This window comes from Coturnix japonica, chromosome 20 (genome assembly GCF_001577835.2).
Source record: "Coturnix japonica isolate 7356 chromosome 20, Coturnix japonica 2.1, whole genome shotgun sequence".
NCBI lineage: Eukaryota > Metazoa > Chordata > Aves > Galliformes > Phasianidae > Coturnix > Coturnix japonica.
Window position 1 is genome coordinate 750,917 of NC_029535.1, and position 14,833 is coordinate 765,749.

Genomic DNA, 14,833 nt, shown 5'->3' on the forward strand with positions numbered 1-14,833 from the left:
ACTTTGTGGTCCTGGGGAGTTTGATTTTGGAACCCAAGCCCAACCTGACAGCTATATGTCTGTTAAAATGATTTCAGTTCATTTGTCTGCAGAGCCTTGACCTGTTCTCTGGCAGATTTTGGAAGTGACTTCCCATTTCCATCTGGGCTGACAGTGTATTACAAAGGGTTACGGATGGACCAACATTGTGTACCTTTGCAACAGCAGCACATGAAAGCTTGTTTGTATATAAAATAGTAGCTTGGGGATAGCCCGGCAGCACCTTTGTCCCCCGATGCTTTTGTGTTTATGTAACCAGATTACACATCCTGTTCTGCTGCTGCTCTTGGTTCTCACCCAGCGTTTCTCTAATTTAAGACTTAATCCAATTACACAAAGTACTCAAAGCCGTTGCCTGCTTGCATAGATCATATTGTGTTTTCTATTAATAAATTTCTGCTCTGTATGGAAATGAATAATTTAGTTCAAGATGTTGCTTTGAATCTGATTTAGGCTTGCTTCCCACGCAGCCATCTCCTTTAGCTCTACTATTTCCAAAATAATGTTGCACGGAGAGGAGGTGGTAAGCACTTGCATGCAAACTGCATTAAGGTCTGTGGTACTGTAATGGTAAGAGTTACCAGATGGTGATGCTTCGTGGTTGTACAATTTCTTTTAGCTTATAGGCATGGTTTGTGTTGTTGTTTTAGTAATGTGTAGAAATCTGAGGGCAGCTGTAGCAAAGAGCAAGACAACACAATATCATAGAATCATATCATAGAGTGATTTGGGTTGGAGGGAACCCATAAGATCACCTCATTATAACACCCTGCTGTAGGCAGGAACACCTCCCTCTAGACCAGGCTGCTCACAGCTCATCCAACCTGGCCTGCAACACTTCCAGAGAAGGGTTATCCACAGCCTCACTGGGCAACATGTTCCAGTGTCTCACCACCCTCACTGTAAGGAATTTCTTCCCAATATCTTGTCTACATCCACTCTCTTCCAGTTTAAAACCATTTCCTCTTGTCCTGCCACTACATGCCCTTATAAGAAGTCGCTCCCCAGCTTCTCTGTAGGTGTCTTCAGGTACTGGAAGGCTGCTATGAGGTCCCCCTGGAGCCTTCTCCAGGCTGAAGAGTCCCAGCTCTCTCAGCCTGTCCTCACAGGGGAGGTGCTCCAGCCCTCTGATCATCTCCGTGGCCCTCCTCCAGACCTGCTCCCACAGCTCCATGTCCTTCTTGTGTCAGGGGCTCCAGAACTGGACTCCAGACCTCCAGGTGGGATCTCAGGAGGGCAGTGCAGAGGGGCAGAATCACCTCCCTATGTGATCTGCTGGTCACAGTGCTCTCAATGCAACCCAGGACAGGGTTGGCCTTCTGGGCTGCAAGCAGAATGTAGGCAGCAGACACCTTGCTGCTTTATGTCCTACCAGACCTGAAAGCATAAATAGATGATAGAAAAGGTTTAACAGGTATATTCTTTGTTTTCAGTCTCCAAATAAAATCAATTCTAATTTTTTCTAGGAAAATAATATTGAACTTTGAGCAGCCTCATACTGTGAGTAGGACTGATTTGGCAATGCCAGAAAGGAAGCTTAATAAATTAGTTGTGAAAAGAACTTCTAATTTGAATTCTCATTGTTAATCATTCCCACTGTGAAACAAATTGTTTACTTCAGACTTTAATAACTTCTAAAGCTTAAGCTCTGGATCCTGTGCAGAGCTGTAGTGGAGGAAAGGCAGCTCAGAGAGCAGCTGCCGCAGCCCTGCTCCCAGCTCCCTCTGCTCACCACCCAGGGCTCTGAGCTCCAGTCAAGCCTTACTGCCTCTGGGGCTGCTTTTGGAAGTTTCCTCTGTGATGATTTTTCTTAATATTAGGAATCTTCTGTGAGACCTAACACTGCTTCCCTTTCTGGCCAGGAGCAGCAGGCAGCAGTCAGAGAAGGTTCCCCTGGGTGAACTTTGTGCCACTTTGGGTATGTGTCTACTTCTTCCCATCATCAGCCCACAGTAAACTTATACTTTGGCACTCATGTTTTGATGTGCATTTGCTTCCTCACTTTAAGAATCATTCAGAGACGTTAAGGCCAAATAGGATAATGTCACAGCCTCATCTGACCTGCAGATCCCCAGCAAGGAGTAGCTCCCAGCAATTCCTATATCTGTGTTTTATCTAAAATGGTTTAAAGTTGCTGTCAGGTTGTGTCGTACCACCTTCTGATGCTGAACCCTTTGAAGTTCACAGCATTTCCCTTTTCTGAGACATAAGGGGTCTGGCTAAAAGGAGCTGGGACCATAAGGCATGTAGCTGAAATCACGGGGCGTTTGGAGTCAATCACTGGCATTGCTGACCCTTCTCTGACTGTTACCTGTGTTCTTATGCCCAGCCCCTACCAGAGAGTAGTACTTAACAGTAGAGCTTTCATTGTGGACTCTGACAGTGGGAGCAATACCTGGATGCAGTATGGGAGGAGGAGGAGGTAATTGCAGGTGATGGAAGATGCACGTAGGTGTTGCAGGAAGTTTGTTGATCTGATTTGACTCCAAATTACTTCAGTGAACACCTTAGGTTCCCTTAAATTGAAATCCCAGGAATTTTTCCGTAGGAAAATTATGCTTTGTCCCTAGTTGTGTCAATGACCTTGCAGGCTGATCTCAGCTGCCCTCTGCCAGTCAGGCAGATACAACAGTAGGGCACCACACTAAGACCCCATTTCTATATCCAAACTTCTTTGGAGCAACAGGGTTAGGGTCCTGGGGAGCAAAAGCAGAGATTCTGAGCAGCGAAAAAATATGTGCAAAATATTCTTCAAAGAGCTGCTGTGTGTTGGGAACCACAACGTGCTTCAGGTCAACATCCTTTCCATAAGAGTGCTTCACTGATTCTGGGCTTGGAAGTTCAAACCAAGAGCTGCACAGAAAAGGAAAATCTTATGGAAGATAAGTTTAGCTGGGCAATTAAGATCTGCAATTTTACAGCAGTGCTGGGATTTCTTAAGGACACCAGAATGCAGGGAAAGAGCAAAGGCCCTCCATCTATCATGGCAGAGTGAGAAATGGTGCAGGGGAGCCAGCATGACTAAACAGAAGAGCATGGAGACTGCTGAAAACAAAACAAAAAACAGAACAAAAAAAGCACCTTTTTTTGAAAAGCAGGAGAAATTGTAAAAGGTTACAAACTAAAGCAGATTAAACAAAAGGATAGAGCGGGCACAAAGGGAATTTGATGATTTGCAAGGGGGGGAAATTGATTGTTGTATTTCAAAGCTATCAGCCATGGAAGCATGTCAGTTTGGAGTGCTGCTGGCTGCTCGGGCTCTGAAGGGGGGGGCTTGGAGAAGATCTGGCTGTACCAGAAAAACAGAACTTAATTTCTTTGTTGTGTGTGAACTTGCTGTGGAGCAGCTCAGAGGTTACATGGTGGAGTCAGCAGAGAGCCTGCCTGAAACTGCAGTGCCCATTGCAGAGACTATAAAACAAACAAAAGGCGTGCTTTGACAGCAGGGTGTCAGGGCTGCTTCTATCAACCCAGAAGGAGTAAATGAGTTTAAGAACGGAATAGTTGGGTTGTAAAGGGAGAGGTTACCTTCCCCTGTTGAAGCTGCCTGAGGGCTGCAGTGCTTCCCCTACACCACAAGTTTTAAGAGGGGTCCCAGAGAAGATTTGGGCATTCAGTGAACAGCTGTACCTGGCAGACTGGTAAGCTCGCAGAGAGTGCAATTAGCAGATCTTGGGCATGAACACTGGGCATGGTGCTTGTGAGGGGAAGTTGTGGGGAAAGATGGAGTCCTTTGGAGTGGTTGGTAACATGTAAATAAAGGCAATTGAATGGATGCAGCCTACTTGGATTTCCAAAAGACAAGCCTCCCTACCAAAAGGCTCTTAAGGGGCTTGTGGGGCATGGGATAAAGTAGAGAGGTCCTTTCATGGATTAAATACTGGTTAAAGAACAGAAGTTAGTTATTTTCATGGTAGTATGAGGTCACTAGAGAGGTGCTTTGGAGAAATGTGGTGGGTCCTGTGCTGTTTAAACCTGTTCCTAAATGACCTGGAAAAAGCGATGAAAGGTGTGGTGGTGACCTTTATCTGCCTATGGATAAATGTAAACGTGGTGCTCATTGAGTCAAACCATGCTGCAGTGGAATGCAAGAGTGGGCTCAGGGCTGGTGATAACCCAGAGGCATAAGACATTACGAGAGATGAGTGGAAATGTCAGCGCAGGGCTCAAGGCTTTCAACAAAGCAAATCAATTCTTGTTTATTGGGAACAGAGAACAAAGCAACCTCATTGTGCTCCTGTATAAACCGGCAGCACGCCCACATCTGACATTCTGCCAGCCCCTCTGCTTGGGAAGGACAGAGCAGGCAGACAGAGGCTGCTGCACCAGGGTGGCCATACAGGCTGGAGAACCTCAACCAGGAGAGGGGAGGTGCGAAGGGCAACCCAACTCGCTGTTTGGTGTCACTGCTGTGGGTTGTGGCACTGGGGCTGGCTGCTCGCTGCCTTCCAAGCTGAGGGCAGAACCAGCTGGTGCAAGAGAGGGGAAGGATGTTCCACCGCCTGCACATTATTGCTTTGGCTTTCCTGGTCTTAGGGTGACTGCAGAAGCTGTGCCTCCGGTCAGTTAAGGCTCTTTTCACCTGCAGATGGTTGCAGGTTTGGAAAATGAAGGGTCCAAGATGCAATACTCTGGGGATGTGTCACTGTGTGCTTGCCCTACCCTGTTACCAAAACACACGCTCTTTCAGTCAGACTAGCAGGGTTGCTGGACCTGTGGTGCAGCCAGCTCCAGTGCTCTGCCCTGCTCTGTCCCTGCTGCTCCTCCATCAGGGCGTTTCTCACACACACCCCAAGGGCACTGCTAATTTCTGAGCCGTGTTTCCAGTCTGGGCTTGGGCTGATCAATAGCAGCTGCCGGCATGTGGCCAGCGGCTCCCTGCTGTGCGTCATGGGCTGGGCCCTGCGGCCAGCAAGAGCCAGCTGCTGCCTCTGCTCCTGCAGCAGTGCCTGCGGCTGCTGGCTGTTTTTTTCCTACTGTACAAATGAGGGCAGAAGATAACATCTCTTGAGAAAAACCTCTGACAGTTTCCAGTCTCTAAGTGAAAATCAAAGCTTCTCGAGCATTTCAAAACACAGCATCTCTTGCCTTTACCTCCCTTATTTTGCAGAGTGTGCATTTGTTAAAATCTGGCTGTCTCCTGGCCACATCTTTGCCACCTGCTGTCTTCTGTGCTGCTGACCAGCCCACTGCTCAGGCGGCTGCTGTGCAGCTGCAGAGAGCAATCCTGGGGTCTCCATGGGGGATGCAGTGGTGCAGCATGTTGGAGCTGGCCTGAGCTGGGACCAGAACCCACACACAGCAGCACCTGAGAAACAAAGAAGATTGGTGTCTGAGAGCTTCCAGCGCAGGAGCTGTGGGCAAACAGGCAGAACTTTAGGTGGGCAGTGGTTATGTGGGCAGTGCAACGAGGTAGGGCTGCGTACAGGGTCTGTTGCAGCTGGGTTTGTCTGCTCCATGCTTGGAATGGTAACAAACTAGTAATTAAATAATACCCTCTTCTGCTTTTCCTGGCCAATTTGAGGCAGCAGTAATATCTTACATGTGCAGTGACTGTTGTTGCCATCTAGAATGTGTTACCTAAGCTCTATATTAAGCACCTGCCTCATGCTATCCTTTGGCTCTGATATGTGGGAGAGCTGTGGAGGGAAGCAGGTGGCAGGGAAGCCGTGTGTGTTGTATAATGGTGTGACGTCTGAGCATGTTTTTGTCGTTCTCCACCACAGATGATGAGAAAAGCCCTATGGCTCCAGGGCATGATTTCAGAGAAATGGAAGTTCACTGGAAAAATGGAGCTGGAAATTATGCAAGGAGCCTGGGAGTGCAGCTTGGTCTTCCCTGCCTAAGAAATCTCAGGAAGGAGATCAGCATGGTGTTGCAGTGTGTAGTTAAAAAAGTGAACAAGGGGGACCCTTCTCTTGAGTGTAGTGTCTGACTCAGTTGGTAGAGCAGAAAATTTGCTTCTGTAGCATCTTGCTGCTTTTACAGCGCTGTGATCTGCTGAGGATGGCATTTCTCAAGTTGCTTCCCGTCTCCAATGGCTGCTCCCTTTGTTTGAGCTGTTCATGTGGCTGAAGGATCGGTGAGCCCTCTGTGTTGGGCTGCTGCCCAGCAGTGTGTGAGAACCCCCTTCTCAATAAGTGATCTCACTTGCTGAAATCTCAGTTTATACAATTTACAAAACCAGAGTAGGTGGGAGAGCAAGGAGTGTTTTTTAGCTCAAGGAAACTGCATCCCTTCCCTGCCATAGAGCTGAGGAAAGCTCAAGTTTTGGATACAAAGCCTGCACAAAAATGCAGGCTGTTGCAATATAAAGCACATCAAGGTGCTGGAACCACAGAGCTGGAGAAAGCTGGATGCTTCTGTTTCGAGTACCTTCTCCAGTCTTTGACCTGGTAGCAGTGCATGTGACCCTGGTGATAAAGTGTAATTCCAGAAAAGGCACCGAGCTGCTGACTATTTTAGTGTCTTCAGATCTTTTGTTGTTCTTGTGCTTTTCTCACTGTTTAACTCAGTTTGGGTTTTGTGCTTCTGCTTGATGGCTGACCTTTTGTTGCTGCTTATAAAACCCTCGCAGTCCTTGGGGGCTGCAGATACACAGGATGCAAGTCAGTCGGAGCAGGCTGCTCAGGGCAGAGTTATTGCTTCAGCCAGTCCATGCCCTCTGTCTGGCTTGGAGCCCACATCAGCATTTGTCAGACCGCTCTGTGAGCTTCTTAACTCACTGACCTGGCAGAAATCTAACAAAGTCAGATTAAAAATCTAACAAACAGAAGCTGGGTGGTTTGGATAGCTTCCTGCCAGGTCAGTGAGTTAAAGCTGCTTATGGCACAGCCCTGCTTTCCATGGCAGCCAGCCAGTCGGTCCGCTTGGGTGTGGGGTGCTGCAGGCTGCAGCTGCTTTGACCCTCTCTGGGCAATCCCAGGAGCTCACTGCTCCCAGCAGTGGTGCTGATGTGCAGCCTGGGCCTCCTTCTAAAGCTGCCAGATATGGCAGAGGGCTGATTCACACCAACTAATTTTCTGAACACTAGAATGAGTGGCTGCTGTGGCCATGAGGGTACCACTGCAGCACAAAGCAGGACATGTCCCAATCTGTAGCAGAGCAGCTCGGGACACCAAGAAAAGGCAGCAAGAGGCAGAGAGTTGTGCTGGAGAACCTCAGTGCACATGCAGTGCAGGCAGCTTGTTGCTGCTTGCTGGGCACCCTGGCTTTTCCATGTGTGCAGTGCGACAGCAGCATGCAAGTAAAACCCAGCAGTTCTCTGAGGATGGGGGCAGCCAGAGGTGGTTTTCACTGCAGGAGGGATTGCAGGACAGAAAGTCAGGCTGCACAGCCAAGCAGGGAGAAGGCCTGGGGCTCCTTTGGGCAGTGTGGCTCTGGCAGCTTGCTTCTGTTGCCACAATTCCGAGGCAAGGGGCGAGGCTCTCATTCTGTGCCCTGGGTGCCAGCGTCCCAGGCAGCCAGTGGCTGGGTCTGCAGAGCTGGGCTCTTGCTGCTCTCTGGTGTTCTGCAGTTTCAGAATCCTCAGGTGCATGGTCTGCAGGGCCTGGGGCTGCTGGCAGCTTCCCTGGCATCACTGTCCCCTGAGCTGCCCTTCAGCACAGTAGTCCCAGCAGTGTGGGCTGAGCAGAGGCTTGTGGGCTGCAACAGGGAGAGGGATGCCAGCTGGGGAGTGAAGGGCACTCTGTGACTGTGGAAAAGGAACTGCTTTCATGATACTATGGACAGACAGATGGACAGATGACACTGAGCCTCCATTACTGTGCAGCAACATTACCTAATGAGATGAGATCTTGTGCACGGTGCCAAACACTTCACATGTCTGTACAAAAGCAACCTGTTCCTGGCAGTGGTTGTGGAAAGACAGAGGTCTGACAAAGTTGCTGACATGGATAGAGCAGCAGTGGTGAAATGTGGATGAGATACTTGCTGCTGGTGGTCCCATAGCACAGCCAGTACATGTAATGCTGAGGCTGCTTCTTCTCTCTCTGCAGGAACATGACATTGAGACAGCTTTTGGAGTGGTCCATGTCACCATGCGAGGCACACCCAAGGGGAACAGACCTGTCATCCTCACATACCATGACATTGGCCTCAACCGTAAGCCCTTGCATTCCCAGGACTCTGGGAAGTGTTTGTTTGTGATTGTACTTGTTTTATCATTTGAATGTGGGGAACACTGGGACTGGCGCATAGCTGAGATAGGACGGATTATTCCAGGGTGCAAAGATAAAGGTCTGCCCAGGGAGGTTGTGGATGCCCCATCCTTGGAGGTGTTCAAGACCAGGTTGGATGGGGCCCTGGGCAACCTGATCTAGTAAATGTGTATGTTTGGTGGCCCTGCTAGGCAGAGGGGTTGGAACTACATTATCCTTGAGGTCCCTTCCAACCCGGGTCATTCTGTGATTCTGCTTGAGGGGCATGGCCCTGTCCTCCAACAGCCCTCAATAGATGGGGTTGGAGTGGAAGTGGATCCACCATGCTACAGGGCTCTGGCTGACTTGGAGCACTGTTTGATAAAGCTGCTCACCTTGAGTTTGCCGTGAGTTATCCATTCCCCTGAACAGTGTGAGGGGAGCATGTCCCTTCTATAAAGCTTCAGAAGTGCTATAATGTCTGTAGTGGGCTCAGCTGCTTTTTCCTACCAGTTCCACCCTACATTTGCTGTTACATTCACATAGATGCTCCTCAGTATGCACTGTGAGTGCCCAAGCACTACAAGGCATGCGTGCTGGCTGTTGTTTGCCTGCTGTGCCCTCAGTCATGGCAGTTATTTTGCTAGGACTCGTTTGCATGCAGTCAGTGGGGCAGAGCAGCACTGTCACCCGGCATCCCCTGCCCCACAGGCTTAGTTAGCATGGAGGTTGGGCCCATGCAGGCGCGTGCCATGATGTTTGGATGACAGTTAAAATTCTTCAGGGAATGCCTCATGTCTTTTATTTTCCTTTTCTTTTGCAGACAAGTCCTGTTTCAATGCATTCTTTAACTTTGAAGACATGCAGGAGATCACTCACCATTTTGCTGTGTGCCATGTGGATGCGCCAGGCCAACAGGAAGGAGCCCCCCCCTTCCCATCTGGGTACGAGCTCAGTGGAGATGCTTATAGTTCCAGACATGGATGCAGTCCGGGCTCTGGTAGAACCTAGTTTGAGCCAACTGGGACTGCTCAGGCTGGGTATGGTGGGAGGCAGCTTTCAGGAGCAGAGGAAGTAGGAAGATGAGAAAGCTTCCAGAGGGATTTGCAAGGGACTCCTGCTGCTATGGCCCTCACTAGTGGTGAGCACTGGCACCAGCTCCATAACTTGAGCACACTGCAGTCTAGCTGGCATTCCTTGCTCTGTCTGTCCATCCTCCCACAGATGCCTGACTGCCTAAATAGAACTTTCTGTTAGTCTTGCTTTGAGGGCTGGGATCCATGTTGCTGCCTGGACTACAGTATCATTGTAGAATAATCACCTATATTGGGTAGAATTGGGAAGTGACCTCTGATGAGCTGTGTTTGATTTTAGCCTCTCTTGGTTTTCAGGTACCAGTATCCCACTATGGATGAACTGGCTGAAATGTTGCCTGCAGTTCTGACACACCTAAAGTAAGTCTGAAAAGAACCAGTTGGTTGCAACCATTCCAGCACCTCCCTCTGTCAATGCTTGAAATATCTGGTATGCCCACTGAGTTGTCCCAAAGGGCCTGAGCACCTCCTAACCTGTGTAACTCTGTCTGGTTCTTATGCTGAGATCATTGTCTGCCACATGAGATGACTTATGGCCGCTGAATCATTGCTGGATCATTTTGAAAATGAACCATAAGTGAACAGCTGGATACAGAGGAGGGGAAAAGCTTTGCCTTTTGGGATGTTTCAGCTATGAGTTTAAATTAGTCTTACTGATGGTAAAATGCCTGTATTTCAGCCTGAAAAGCTTCATTGGGATTGGGCTGGGAGCTGGCGCATATGTCCTCAGCAGGTGTGCTGTAAGTATCTCTTCATTCCTTGTGGCTTATATGAGCTGGGGTCTTTACTTAACAAACAGACTACTTGTGGGGCACGGGCAAGGTAGCAATAATTACAGCAGGCATGCAGGGAGCTCTGCGAGAGCTTCTCCAAATCAAGTTGGTTAAATTGAAGCTATGTCAGGTATGGAAAGATATTAATGTGATGTCTTTGAGTCAGCAGAGGCCATCCTGTCTGCTAGAAATGTGAAGCTCAAGAATGATCGGTTGTAAACAAAACACTGAAGGTAGCAGTGTCTTTACGAATACCCTCTGACTGCACTACTGTGGGAGCACCAAGTGGTTGGTCTGATGATGTGCTGTGGACTAGCACAGGTGATGTGTGCTTTTTCAGTGAAAAGGAAGAGAATTTAACACACCACCTTTAGCAAAGGAGTACATTGCCTTTATGTTCTTACTTACTTGACATTTTTCTCTGGTGGAGTACTTGTGAGTATATGAAATCAGTGGACATGGCCCAGGAATTTACCTGAGTCAGTTAGGGATAGTTTTAAAAGCAGTCACTGCACTGTGACCTTCTCAGTAAAGTTTGCTTGAATTTGATGAGTGCAGAGTGTTGCTCATGGTTTAGGCCACTTATTGCTTCTTAAAGCTGCGTGTAGCTGCCCCTCCTCCAAAAACATCTGCTTCCCGTTTCCTGGAGTCAGGATTTTGTTAGGGGAGAACCTAGTTCAGTAAACCTAGTTCAGAGAACCTAGTCACTGGTGTTTGCTCTGACTCTTACTTTTTGTATCTTTTGTAATGACTAGTCTTAATAAAGAAATCACTCAAACGTGTGGCTCAGTGAAATTTCAGAAAGCCCTTGTCATGCTGTGCGGATTGTAAACCATTTGCTTCTGGTGCTCACCTGTGCACTGCAACAAAGCAGTTGTTTTTCGCAGCCTTTGAGTGAGCCTAGAACTTGAAGCTTTCCGCTTCTGTTTGATGGGTTTTGTGTTCACAAGCAGTTCCTGAAGTATTTGAGACTGTAGGGTTCAGGGATGGCAGGATGGAGCGGGAGGAGGGGCATTTTGCCTTGCCTTCCTCTTGCAAGAAACTTCTCAGCTGAAGCACCTCCCAGTGTGGCTTAAGCCATCCTTCTGAGTGTGCTTGTGCTCTTCCCACAGCTCAGCCACCCAGACCTGGTGGAGGGACTGGTGCTTATTAATGTTGATCCATGTGCAAAAGGCTGGATTGACTGGGCAGCATCCAAGGTGAGAATTTCCAGCCCCTACATACTTTCTCTCCATAGTGCTTAATGAACAGTATGTAGAGTAAGAAAAGGACTGAGTACAGGAATTTTATGGCCCAAACTGCAAGATCTCATTTCTTTCCCTGCTGTGTTCTTGGTTTGGGTGTAGCAAGACCTACACCATAGAAGCATGAGTGGGCATGATCATGTGTGAGTGAGTAATCCTGGTACACAACAGGAAGATGAGTTGCTGCTGAGCACTGATCTTTCCTCTGATTTAGTACTTGTGCTTTCAGGATTCATCTAGCGGAGTCTGAGTGAGTCTTTTAATAATTCTGTTACTCTGGCTACCTATGGTTGTTCAAAATTTCCATATTTCTGGAGAGCTGTCTGTTGTGTGTGCTTCTTTGGAGCCTTGGGGGTCCATCCCAAACCTCAGGCATTTGTTTCTCATATCCCTTGAAAAGTTTTCTTTGTTATTCTCTTTACTCTGAGGAGCTGCTTTGAAAGTTTTAATGAAACAGCATTTTCCAGTACTCTGCCTCATTCATTCTCACTCTTCAGTTTTCAGGCTGGACAACCAACATAGTTGATATTGTCTTGGCACATCACTTTGGACATGTAAGTAACCAACAGGTGTTAATGTTGCCCCTGCAGCCACATATGGACCTCTAACTTCTGGATGTACCTGCTCTGAAGAAACCCTGGTCCATCAGACAAGGGTTACTATAGACAGTGGTATCTTCTCTATGTGGCAAGTTTGCACCAGGATTTTGCATGCTGAGGGGAACAGGTACATCCTCACTATTGCACTGATCTGGCTGTCTCCAGACTCCAGATGTGGCAAAGAAAGCAGTGCCCCATACCATCAGTGCTGCAGAACATCTTCCTTTGAGCTGCTCAGGGAGGTGTCTGCAGAAACACATGGCAGACAGTACTGTGTAGCCAGTGTGGAGGTATTTGGTCTGTAGACAGAGGACAGATTGGTTGGGGATTGACAGGGGTTATTGTATGTGTCCAGAACTGCTGCATTCTCCTCTTCCCCTTCAGTTACAGCAGAGTCAAAATAGCCCCTTTGGAAGACTGGCTACAACAGTGCCTTCCATTTGGGGTTTGCTAGCTCCCAGTCAGCAAGCTTGCTGGGAAATGGAAAGGGTCCGTGCCTCATGCACATAACATGTGACCTGCAACAAGTCAATCCTTAACCTGAAGACCCTGTGCTATCACACATCAGCAATGAAAGGAGGCACTTGGCCTCCTCCTGCTTTGAGCACATAGTTTTCTTATCCCTTCCTTATGTATAGTGCTTCCCCTCCTATTGGAATGCAGTTTTTTCACTGAATTGGGTGTTTGGATGAGATTTTCCTTTGGTCCCAGTCTTGGCACTTGCCTCTAAAGCTTTGCTTCTTTAACACTAAATGTAAGTAGAAAACCTTCCTAGAGCAGGATGGTTTGTACCTTTATAAGCATTGCTGAGGCTTAGGAGCTGGCTTATGCCATCTGAAGATACCTTTATACACCTGCAGCAGCACGTGTACTGCCATTTGTAAAAGTGTGATCACATTACCAAAACATTGTACCATTGCACTAGCATTCCGTTCCACTCGATGCAGCCAAGATACCAGTGCAGCCTGGAGTCACTGCCCTGTGGGCTGAGGAGTGTGTATGAAGACAGTTCAGTGCTGCAGCGTTTATATGAATATAATTTCTTATGAATTATTTTTACATGTGAAAAAAGATGTGTTCCTTATCTTTCAGTTCTTTTGCTTTTATACAGGAGGAGCTGCAGGCAAATCTAGATTTGATCCAAACATACCGGCTTCATATTGCACAGGACATTAACCAAGATAACCTTCAGCTGTTCCTCACCTCATACAACAGGTACAGGATACTTCTTTGCCTGTTAGATTCGGAATTGTTCCTATACCCATCCTGCTCAGTAGATTTGTTACAATATATATTATTCTACTGGAGATTTTTCTGTGGAAAGCTATGTCCTAAGTGTAGCTCTTCAGCAGTTAACAGAAGCCAAGCTCACTCTTGCCTTTCAGACCTCTTAGATCTTCTGTCAGTGCATACAGCAAATTTGCCACAGATCCCATTTTCTGGCAATGGTTACTGGGGCTCGAGCTCATGGCGTGACACAGGGAGTGGTTTTCTGTTGCTGGGGTGCTGGAGCCAGCACACATGATTGTTTTGGATGTCCCCACTGTAAGCCTCTGCTGATCTGATGTATTGTTCTGCTTTGTCCTCCAGTCGCAGAGACCTGGAAATTGAGAGACCGGTGATTGGTGTCAATGAAAATACAGCAAAAACACTCAAGTAAGTTACTGTTAAGCAGCCTGGTTGGTTACCACGCAGTCCCTTCAACAGAAAAGATGTTACTTTTTCTTAGCAAGAGCCCCTCTAGCTCAAGTGCTGGGAAGCCAGTCACAAGCTTTGGTGCAGTCCTGTCAGCCAGAGAGGCAGAGAGGTGTCTGGAAGCCCTTTCAGTAAGAACATGATGAGATTCCCCAGAATGTGAGCTCAGGGGAGTAACATGTAACTGTAACTCCACCCAGCAGTCCCTGTATTTGCTGAATCTTACTTTGATTATTTTGCATGAAGAATTAGGCAGGTTTTCGTTTGCTGCTGCTGCTGCCTGTGTGCCCCTGTCCCTGCTCTGCCCCAAAAAGTTACCTGCATGATTCTTATAGAGGTGGCAATGAAGGCATGGACAGCATGTGGCAGTTCCCACCTTGGCAGTGCTTCATCAATCACAGAGCAGATATTCTGTGCAGTGTCCAGCTGAGAAGGGACAGACACTGGAGAATTAGTGGTTACCAGTGCAGGGGATGTATAAATAAATTTTCAAGTTCCAAGCAAGAAAGCAAAGTGGGAAACCACCTCTGGTGTGTAGAGCACATTGAAGGCTGCAAATTGCAGTACTGAGGCAGGATGCCTGGGCTGGGCTAGAGACTGCTGCACAGGTTCTGTCATGTGGACTTCTGCTCCTGTTAGTTCCAGCAGATGCTTTAGGCATCCACAGACAAACCCTCTAGATCTTGGTTAACCTGAAAGAGATGGATTTCCCTGCTTGGTCCCTGCTCTGTCGTGCAGTTGCCCACCACAGAGCACTACCCACTGAAGTGACTGATGGGGATCTGCAAACTCATTTCCTGTGAAAGCTGTGGTCTCTTTGCTTATAGACTGCCTTACAGGCCCTCAGGTTCCCAGCCCTTGAAGGCACTTGACTAGATCTGAGGTCTGATACACTTAGTACAAGTTTTGCCATCTGGTCCATCAGGGTCTCTAAACCTGTCTCATCTGTAAATGAACAATACATATGTAAACTTGCAGCCACTTGATCTGTGGCCTCCTGCACATGTTTTAGACATTCATTGTTAACTCTTCTTGAATTACAGCATGTACCAAAAATGAACATGAAATTGCAGATTTGCCAACAGAGTCTTTAATGTTGTATTTTTCAATATAAGTTCCCAGCATCTTTTATGTTTCTTTAATAAATGTGAACCAAAAAAGGTGCTGACCAGTAGTTAGCCTCAGAGGCATTACACTCTGTTGGATGAGGTCATTCTTAAATTGCTAACATTCAGGCATTCATTCCAGAGA

The 14,833-nt window shown here is 47.6% G+C and overlaps 1 protein-coding gene across 6 annotated transcripts in view; it reads left to right on the forward strand.

The window, feature by feature from the left end:
• NDRG3 (NDRG family member 3) overlaps positions 1-14,833 on the forward strand; it is a 50,062-nt gene that overhangs the window by 29,375 nt on the left and 5,854 nt on the right. For all 6 annotated transcript variants that reach the window (XM_032448632.1, XM_015881320.1, XM_015881318.1 and 3 more), the window contains exons 4-11: positions 8,037-8,142; positions 9,001-9,121; positions 9,569-9,631; positions 9,951-10,011; positions 11,157-11,243; positions 11,786-11,842; positions 12,999-13,102; positions 13,478-13,543. In XM_032448632.1, coding sequence (XP_032304523.1) covers positions 8,037-8,142; positions 9,001-9,121; positions 9,569-9,631; positions 9,951-10,011; positions 11,157-11,243; positions 11,786-11,842; positions 12,999-13,102; positions 13,478-13,543 — 665 coding nt within the window. The remainder of the gene's footprint in view (positions 1-8,036; positions 8,143-9,000; positions 9,122-9,568; positions 9,632-9,950; positions 10,012-11,156; positions 11,244-11,785; positions 11,843-12,998; positions 13,103-13,477; positions 13,544-14,833) is intronic.